Source organism: Gossypium arboreum, chromosome 10 (assembly GCF_025698485.1).
Source record: "Gossypium arboreum isolate Shixiya-1 chromosome 10, ASM2569848v2, whole genome shotgun sequence".
Lineage (NCBI taxonomy): Eukaryota > Viridiplantae > Streptophyta > Magnoliopsida > Malvales > Malvaceae > Gossypium > Gossypium arboreum.
In genome coordinates, this window is record NC_069079.1 from 92,142,191 (window position 1) to 92,152,473 (window position 10,283).

At 35.4% G+C, this 10,283-nt stretch overlaps 1 protein-coding gene and 1 non-coding gene across 3 annotated transcripts; one reads left to right on the forward strand and one right to left on the reverse strand.

The window, feature by feature from the left end:
• The first annotated feature begins 286 nt into the window (after positions 1–286).
• Positions 287–5,813, forward strand: LOC108487002 (uncharacterized). Of its 2 annotated transcripts, XM_017791194.2 has the most exons (15): positions 287–531; positions 1,325–1,346; positions 1,463–1,651; positions 1,849–2,023; positions 2,350–2,433; positions 2,516–2,757; positions 2,854–3,073; positions 3,376–3,455; positions 3,540–3,624; positions 3,785–3,916; positions 4,010–4,123; positions 4,205–4,252; positions 4,993–5,077; positions 5,230–5,286; positions 5,415–5,813. In XM_017791194.2, exons 1-15 carry the CDS (start codon positions 519–521, stop codon positions 5,519–5,521), a joined length of 1,653 nt encoding a protein of 550 aa, XP_017646683.1. In that variant the 5' UTR covers positions 287–518; the 3' UTR covers positions 5,522–5,813. The 2 variants fall into 2 exon arrangements, with proteins under 2 accessions (XP_017646683.1, XP_017646684.1); XM_017791195.2 differs by lacking the exons at positions 287–531; positions 1,325–1,346 and having other exon boundaries at positions 1,514–1,651; positions 1,773–2,023.
• A 2,618-nt stretch (positions 5,814–8,431) lies between these two features.
• LOC128283288 (small nucleolar RNA R71) lies at positions 8,432–8,538 on the reverse strand. The gene has a single exon (XR_008273630.1). It is a non-coding gene; the product is annotated as a small nucleolar RNA R71 (small nucleolar RNA).
• Between the last annotated feature and the right edge of the window lie 1,745 nt (positions 8,539–10,283).

The following is a 10,283-nucleotide window of genomic DNA, read 5'->3' on the forward strand; positions in this document are numbered from 1 at the left end:
TGGACGCGCTTTTCTAGTTTTCTCTTAAAAACTACTCTAACTCAATATACTTTACATAAATCAGTCCATACCTATAAATATCAAGTAAAACGACTTATTTTCGTAATTTTTTTTTAGAAATAAGCTTTTTCTGATAATTTGTTCATAAAAATGATAGAAAAATGTAACAATAAAACATGACTAAGAGAGACAGTTAAAATTTTAATTTTAATTTTAATTTTAATTCATAAAATTATTTAAAACATTCTTTTAATTTTAATTGACAAAAATTTAAAAATTAAATTTAAAAGCAGCTCAAAGCAAATACAAAGCAAAGCTTCCAACTTTTTGAAAAGCCTAAATTCCTAAGCATTAATGGGATTGCAATTTCTTGATCGTCGCCTCAATCTTCTCTTGTCTCCCCTTACTCTTTTCTTTTAGGGTTTCCACTTTATTTAATAGCTCAGTTCCATTTCTTTATTATTATTATTATTATTATTATGGAATTCAATAGGATTCTCTAGAAACCGGATCAGTGGATGGATTTTAATGGTTAGTTTCTGTTAATTGATTTCTTCTATTTTTTATTTTTAATTCTGAAGTTGAATTGAGATTTGTATTATATTCTTTTCTGTTTGGTTGATGGAAACCTCGAAGAATTGAAAATTAATTGTTTTAGTGTGTCTTTGCTAGTTCAGTGTTCTAGATCAATTACAGTTTTAATTTCGGTTCTTATTTTCCCGTAGTCTCAGAATTTCAGTGTTCCTTTTGTGAGAAAAAAATGTAGCCAAAAACTTTTTTATTTAATGTTAAACATTATAAACTCTTTCTCGGATATTATCCTGGTTGAAGTGCTTTTGAATTTTATTGATTAACCGAATGCCGACTTTAAATTGATTGAAATCGTTTTTTTGGGTAAGGATCACAGGATTTTTTTTATTTTTTGTGGGATATCATCTATAGGTGTTTTAAGTTGGTCTTTTTGGAACACTGCTTTGGGTTTCAAACTTGTTGATAATTGAGAATTGAGTTTTGGGTTGAGGTCTAGTTTGTTGTTTGGTTGCTGGAAAATGTAGGAAAAATCATGTTGATTGGTAAGAATTGTGCCAAAGTGCATCTAGCTGCATGTTGCAACTAATAAAGCTAACATAGTACTAGAATGTTTGACTCAGGTAGATCATTAGCATTAACTAATTCTGCCCATTTATCTAATTTTTGTTTGTTTGTGCGTTGTATCCTTTGACATCTGATGACGAGCTAGTGCTTTAAAAGTTACACGATTTCCGCTGCTTTTTCTGTTTCTGAAATGTTAGCCTCATTCTTATTTCATAATTTTCCATTGCAGAATGTATTTCTTGGATATTTTGGTAAGTGTTAACGTGCTAAAGTGAGCAAGATTTTTGTATACTGAGCTATAATGTACATCTAGATCTGTGGGTTCATAAGGATTGTATTTATCAACTAAACCAATGGAATCTGTAAGGTGTTGGTTCAACAAGTTGAAGTCTTCAAAAAAGAAAGAAGCTGCAGGTAATGCAAAAGAGGGGTCTAAACCACCAGCAGGGGAAGAGGTACCATCAAATGTCACCAAACAGCGGGTAGAAGCTGCAAAGCAGTATATTGAAAACCATTACAAGAAGCAGATGAAAAGCCTGCAGGAAAGAAAGGAGCGGTATGATTTAAAATCCTTTCTCTTGGAAATTTCCCCATGTATTAGTTACTGTTACTGCATAACTATAATGTTGCAAGCAATGTAACTATGCTGATATTATAAAATGTGTTTGTGATTGGAGGAATGCCGGAAAGTTGTGACAGTTTTCTTCTGAAGAATATGGATGGTGATTTTTGGGTAATTATGATTTTCTGCAGACGAGATATTCTGGAAAAGAAGTTGGCTGATGCTGAAGTTTCTGAAGAAGAACACAATAACTTACTCAAGTATTTTGAGAAGAAGGAGACAGAATACATGCACCTTCAGAGGCATAAGATGGGTGCTGATGATTTTGAGCCATTGACCATGATTGGAAAGGGTGCTTTTGGAGAGGTAATTATATCTTTTTCAATACCTACAACATAATTTAGGTGCTTCTTTTGCTTCTATTTCTGGCCTTGCTTGAATCTACTTGGCAGAAGTTAAGAAAATTTTGTATTTAATTTGTTTACCCTGCCATCAGAACTTGTTATCCTGGGACAATGCTTCTAGGAAGCTTTTAGACGGACAGGCTTCTACGTATTATACTGCTTAGTGTCATTATTTATTTTCAGCTCTTGAACATCTATATCTCCTTTTTATTGATTGATTTTCACTTTCCCCGCAAAAGAAGGAATTTTTCCACAACTACTTTTAACTTCACTTTTTTCTCATTACAGGTTAGAATCTGTAGGGAGAAGGCAACTGGTCATGTTTATGCTATGAAGAAGCTTAAGAAGTCAGAGATGCTTCGTAGAGGCCAGGTATACAATTAAGCCTGCCATGTACTTCTTTGATTTGTTTAGCCATTATTGTAATCTGTTAATTTGCATTTCTAATGTTCAGGTTGAACATGTGAAAGCTGAGAGAAATCTACTTGCGGAGGTTGATAGTAATTGCATTGTCAAACTATATTGCTCCTTCCAAGATGAAGAGTATCTGTATCTCATTATGGAATATTTATCTGGGGGAGATATGATGACTTTACTGATGCGGAAGGATACACTAACCGAAGATGAGGCCAGATTTTATGTTGGAGAAACTGTCCTGGCAATCGAATCTATCCACAAACATAATTATATTCATAGGTGAGTTGACATGACGTTGAATCTTGGTACGCTTTATATAATGGTCTTCTTGAGTTTGCACTAATGGGCAAACCCATTCTATATCAAATGTTGCAGAGACATCAAGCCTGACAACCTGCTGCTCGATAGAAATGGTCATATGAAATTGTCGGATTTTGGATTATGTAAACCTTTAGATTGCAGTAATCTCCAAGAAAAGGATTTTTCTACGGCCAGCAATCTCAGTGGGGCTCTTCTAAGTGATGGACGACCTGCTGCACCAAAACGCACACAACAAGAGCAGTTGCAGCACTGGCAGAGGAACAGAAGGATGCTTGTAAGTACTTGACTACCATGTAACTAATACAACATAAGTATTGTTATTACTGATGGTAATAGTTAGTTTCAAAGCAAGGAAGTTTTTCCCCGCTTTTCCTTTGTATTCCATTGGTCAGTTTTTGTTTGATTTTCTGAGCATACAAGGCTTATATTTTAGAGCTGTTAGTTGCCTTTGATAATTGTAGGAAAACCATAAGCTTGCCTCTTTTTCCTGCTAATTTCATAACTAGAAAACTTCTTTCTTTTAATTGAAATGGCAAATGAGTGTTGCTTGAATATTTAAATATTGTAATATCTCAGGCTTATTCTACAGTTGGTACACCTGACTACATTGCTCCTGAGGTTCTGCTGAAGAAAGGATATGGAATGGAATGTGATTGGTTTGTAAATTAACATGATCTCCCTTTATATATATATATGTATGAGATATGGTTATAATGATATATTTTGTGGATGCTTTTTAGGTGGTCGCTCGGTGCCATCATGTATGAAATGCTTGTTGGATATCCACCCTTTTATTCTGATGAGCCGATGTCAACCTGTCGGAAGGTCTGTCTTTCCTATTGTGTGTTTATGTGTGTGTGTGATCTTTGTTAACTTCTGTAGCATGACTCTTTATTGTACTTCTTATGTTCTTTGTCAGTGATGATTAAGCATTGCCTGGTTTGATGCTTAATATATATATATATTTTGGCTCTAAATTTTCCAGATAGTAAATTGGAGAACACACTTAAAATTTCCAGAAGAAGCAAAACTATCCCCAGAAGCAAAAGATCTTATAAGTAAACTTCTATGTAATGTTGAACAGAGACTTGGCACAAAAGGCGCCCATGAAATTAAGGTGTTGTGCGGTGTGTCCTGTGCTAGATTCTTTGATTTGCTTTATAAGAGAATGCAAATTTCAAAGTTAACTGACTGTGTCTGTTATTTCCAGATTCACCCATGGTTTAAGGGTATTGAATGGGACAAGTTATATCAAATGAAAGCTGCATTTATTCCTGAAGTCAATGATGAGTTGGATACGCAAAATTTCGAGAAGTTTGAAGAGGTATATTAGTGTTCCCATGGCTATAAATATGCAATTTTCCGATAAGACGTTCTTATTGCGCTCTTTTCTTTCATGCACCAGGTTGACAACCAAATTCCATCTGCAGCAAAATCAGGTCCATGGAGAAAGGTTAGTAAATTTTCATATATTCTCAATTACAATGTTTAGAACCAGGAACCTGAGTAATTAGTCATACCATACAAAAATTTTTGTATCTGCTGAAAGTCCTTGCTGCTGCCATTCTCTAGGACTGGCTGTTTCTTAACCAAGTTCGCTAGAATTTTCTGTTATTGCAGTTTTGGAAATTAATCGGTACCCTTTTTTCGTGTTGGGGGAGTGGAGTAGGGAGGATATTGACTGGTTCTTTTGTCACACCTATACTAATGTAATGTTTGTTGAGGGGAGGTCAGTCTTGCTTTGGGAGACATCTTCTTGGAGTGTCATCCCTCAATGGTGGAAATATTGTGCCCGGGGTATGTTTGGTTTTAGCCTTGGGTTCTGTCTACCGACTCTAAGGAGAGTCTGATGAGTTCATGGAGTTTGAGGAGCATCTTGCCACCAGGGAAATGTTTAGCATTTGGCCTTGGTGGGGTCGGGAGACAGAACCTGGGGCTAAAACCGAGTAGGTTCGCCAGCTCCCAGGACAACACTCTAAGATGTCTCCCAAAGCAAGACCGACCTCCCCTCAACAATGTCATATTTCTATATGTATCTTAAATTATTGAAATCAAATTTCTAAGCAAAGCAGATATAATAAAGTCTATTGTAAAATATATAATAATATCAAAATCATCCTATTAATCATGGTTAAAAAGGGTAGTAGCTGATAGAACATGCAGAATGTTATTTATTTATTCCCTTCGTTGCAGATGCTTTCATCCAAAGATATAAACTTTATGGGTTACACATACAAGAACGTCGAAATTGTAAATAATAATCAGTTACCCGGCATCGGTAATTTGCTTCCGCCCTTGATTTAGATTTTTTTCCTTTGTGAAGATCACTAGTGCATGTTTTTCTTTATGGTTATTTTGACCAGAGGTTTATCCTCTGCAAATTATATTTTGCATATGACCAAATTTTATTTATTTTTATCTATTGTGCAGCTGAATTGAAGAAGAAGAGCTCAAAACCCAAGAGACCTTCCATCAAATCCCTTTTTGGTAAGATATTTTCACTATTGTTAAGTTTGGGACACTGCAAGCAATGAATGTTAATGTTTTGAAATCGGTAGCATATCAATCAGGCAATGGTTCAGTCTCAATCATCTCGGTCTAACGTTCTTTTGCAGAGGATGAGGTGGCGGCAGCTGCCAATCAACCAGTTCAAGGGAGCTTCTTGAACCTCTTGCCTACGCAAATAGAAGCCCCCGAGGCTGAGAATCATTCGAGAAAATAAACTCGATATCCAAAAGGTAGAATCTTACCTGTCTCTGGTAAGAAAATGAAAGTGGTTTGAGATTTGATCATATTGAATCAGGTAGGAAATTTGTTCTTTTGTAAACTAATATCTGGAAAAGTAAATATTCTTTTCATATTTGTTTGTGTAATTATTCCTTTTTCTGTTTTTGGTCATCTCAATCGATACCCCATTTTTGGTTTATGTAATTGTTATTAAACAGGGCTTTCATTTTACTTCCACGAAATTTGGTTCTAACCAAATCCCAAGTTGTTGGAAGAAATTAACTAAATTAGTGCAAGTTTAATTTAGTTTTAGTTTTAGTTTACACGCTTTCATAATTTTCTTTTATGTTGCTATTTCTGCACTCTCGTATTTAATATTTTATTCAACATCAAGTTTAGGTAATCTAAAATGGATGCAAAAATAATTTAACCATTGAATATATATTAAAACAAATAATTTGGATAGCATAATGATTTATTTTAGCTTTTTTTTAAATAGTTGATTTTAATCTTCAACTTTTGAGAATGAATTGTTTTTTAATAGAAATATGATAAACAATTAAATTATTAAAACTGGTAGGTAGCAAGTGTATATCATGTTAATTTTAAAATTTTAAATGTTTATTGAAATAATATATAAGATTATTAGTGTCATGTCAATATAAAATATATGTAAATTATCGTGAGTTAATAGATTTGAATGTGAAATTTAACTTTAAAATGAATTAAAGGTAAAATTGATAAATAAATATTAATATTAAAATTAAAATTATTATTAAAATAACTTTTGAACCCTAAAATAAATTTAATTTGTTTTCGAATAAATAATTTCTTATTGTTAAAATACATACCTGATAAACCGTAATTTATACATATTTTTACTTCATATTTAACGTATTTTATGGGTGATTTTCCATTGGAATTGGTGAATTCGATGCTCCTAATTCTTTAATTCCATATTTTACACTTAGGAGAGCATATGAGAGTGAAAGGAATGAGAAACGAGCCAAAAACGGAGAAAATGGGTCAAAGTACGAAATCAACACGGCTCGGACCTTCTCACACGGGCAGACCACACGGCCGTGTCAATTTGGCAGGCTCGAGCATGGCCTGAAGTAATCGAACACGGGCATGTGCCACGGGCGTGTCCCTGCCGAGCCCAAGTTGAGTCCAATTCGAAAAAGGCTAATTTTGAGGGCTTTTAGGCATTCCAAAGCCTCTAAATACACCCTAGAGAAGGAAGAAAAGGGGATGGAGAATAGGGAGTAAGGAATTACTCCAAGGAAGCCGATTGATCCATCTCAGAAGCCGGATTCATCATCAAGACTGAAGATCTCTCCTCAATTTCCCTTCAGGAGTTTTGGGTTTTCTTTATGTTTTGTATTCTTTATTCTTCTGAGATGTTTTCTTATTTAGTTATGAACTAAAACCCCTAAATACCTAAGGGGAATGAAACCTAAGATGAATCTTGTTATTATTTTCTGAATCGTATGATAAATATTTAACTTGTTATTAATTATGTGTTCTTAATTCTTGTTTTGATATCCCAGGATACTGATTCAAGACAAGCTCTTATTCAGAGGAGGAATAGACCCTGTCTAAGGGTACATTTGTCATAATTAAGCGGAGTTGATTGCGTGCCTAGACATAGGGTGACAAGATATTGCCGGATTAGGGTGAAACCTAATAAGGGGATCCATAGATCGAGTTAATGCAACCCTAGGGTGTTAATTAGAGAACAGTCTCGGTTATTCAATCTAAGGATTAGACGTTATTAGTCTTGAATAGGGATAATAACATAACTTAGGGATCTCTACGGAACAAGTTAAATGAATAAATCGTCCGATTCGGAGCCAGAATAACAAGTACAGTCTAGGTGGATTTTTCCTTAGGTATTGTCTTCATTCAATCGATTTTCCCAAAAGTAATTCCCCAATTCCATTCTCTGTGCGTTCTTAGTTTAGATAATTAGTTAGTTAAAACAAAAACCTCTTTATTCTTAGGCTAGATAATAAAAAGATAGTTATTACTAGTACTTTTAGTTCCTTTGGGTTCGACAATCCGGTCTTGCTAAAGCTATACTACTGTTCGATAGGTACACTTGCCTACATCGCAATAATAGTTAGTTCAAGAACGAGTAATTATAAATATTTAAAACCTATCACGAAATCACGCGATCAAGTTTTTGGCGCCGCTGCCGAGGAACTAAGATATTAGGAACGCTCAATTTTTATTACTTTAGTCATTTATTTTTCTTGCAATTTAATTTAATTTTATTATTATTATTATTTATTAATCTACTTTTTCCCTCTCTTGGTAGGTTTTTATAGTTTATGACTAGAAGAAACTCGTTAAAACCATTACTTTTTGACGAAGAAATTGATCGTACAGTTTGTAAAAATCAAAGAGAAATAAGGCGAAGCTTAAGATACACAGAGAACGAGCAAGAAGACGATACTCAACCCCCAACCGAAGAGATGGCTGAAAACCAATGCAATCAGCTACCTCCTGCAATTGCAGTTAATCAAAATCCTGCTTCATGCACTATGTATGATTATGCTAAACCTTCTTTAATGAGGCCGAATCGAGCATAGTTAGACCCCATCAGAATCGCAAATACTTTTGAATTAAAACCTAACACTATTCAAATGATACAGCAATTTGTTCAGTTTGATGGTTTGCAAGATGAGGATCCCAACGCTCATTTAGCCAACTTCTTAAAACTATGCGATACATTTAAAATTAATGGTGTTTTTGATGATGCCGTTCGTCTTCGGTTATTCCCTTTTTCATTGAGGAATAAAGCTAAACAGTGGTTGAACTCGTTACCACGAGGGTCAATTACTACTTGGGAACAAATGACCAAAAAATTTTTACTAAAATATTTTCCCTGGCTAAAAAGGCTAAATTACGTAATGATATCTCTTTTTTTGTGCAGATGGATTTAGAAACACTCTACGATACATGGGAGAGATACAAGGACCTTTTGAGAAGGTGCCCTCACCATGGGTTACCGCTTTGGCTCCAAGTTCAAACATTCCACAATGGTCTAAATCCTTCGACTCGACAAATGGTTGACGCAGCTGCTGGCGGAACCATCAATAATAAAACACCTGAAGATGCTTATGAGTTTATTGAGAAGATGTCACTGAATAACTATCAGTGGCAAGTCATGAGGACAAAGCCAACAAAAACAGTCGGTGCTTATAACGTCGATTCGGTCACCATGCTGTCAAATCAGGTAAAACTCTTGAATAAAAAGATTGATGGTTTTCTTAGTTCTTCGCAGGTTCACCCAGTAATGCAGTGCGAAGCAAGTGGAGGTGGAACAAGCCATTCGGAATACTAACCTTATGGCCACAACATGGATAACGAGCAATTAAACTACATGGGTAATAATCCTTGACCTCAAAACAATCCATATAGTAACACTTACAATGCAGGTTGGAGGAACCACCCCAATTTCTCGTGGAGCGGTCAAGGAAATCAAAGACCACAACCACCTCCAGGCTACCAACAACCACCCTACCAACAGGAAAAGAAGCCGAACCTTGAAGAGATGCTCTCAAAGTTTATTTTGGTGTCAGAAACTCGTTTCCAGAACACCGAGACAGCACTTAAAAGTCAACAAGCGTCGATCCAAGGGCTCAAACTCAGATAGGCCAGCTTTCCAAACTAATTTCTGAATGACCACAAGGTAGCTTGCCAAGTAATACTGAACCCAACCCAAGGGAACAACTCAACGCAATTAATATCCAAGATGAAGAAGGAGTTGTTGAGCCTGAACCAGAACTGAGGCAAAAAACTGTGGTAAGTAAAGGTCAAGGTGAGGTAGATAACAATAAAAACAAAACGGTGAATGTCGAATATAAACCTCGTGTGCCATACCCCAACACGACAAGAAAAGATCGCTTAGATGAACAATTTGGTAAATTCTTTAAACTCTTAAAAAAATTACATATTAACTTACCGTTTATTGAAGCCCTACCGCAGATGCCAAACACAATGAAATTTTTAAAAGAGCTTTTAGCAAATAAGCGAAAGTTGGACAAGGCGTCGCATGTGGAGCTAAACGCAGCGTGCTCAGCTATTCTGAAAAATAAGCTACCGAACAAATTAAAAGATCCAGGGAGTTTTACAATTCCTTGCTTAATTGGTAGTTTACATGTTAATAATGCATTAGCTGATTTAGGGGCTAGTATCAACGTCATACCTTATAAAATGTTTAAACAACTAGGTCTCGGGAAACCCAAACAGACTAGGATGAACATTCAACTAGCAGACAAAACTATAAGATTTCCTAGGGGTATTATTGAAGATGTGCTAGTCAAAATCGATAAATTTATATTTCCCGTTGACTTTATTGTTTTAGACATAGAGGAGGATAGCAATACTCCTTTAATTCTGGGAAGGCCCTTTCTAGCAACTGCTAAAACAAGTATTGATGTTGGCACAGATGAACTCACGTTTCGCGTAGGAGACGAAACACTCACCCTTCAAGCTCGCAATTCTGACAACACATCAGAAATTGAAGGTGGTCGTCTAAACCATTCTATTAAAACTGACCACATGATACAACCCACTTTGCAGGAGATAAGTCTGAAGGAAGTACATGAGTCACTCTCAAACAATAGTAAATGATCTATTCATAAAGAACGAAGGCTGCAAATAGAGGAGCTAGATGAATGGCGAACACATAAATCGAGAACACACAATAAATCGAAACTACGCTAAGATGAGCTTGATACCTCTCCAAA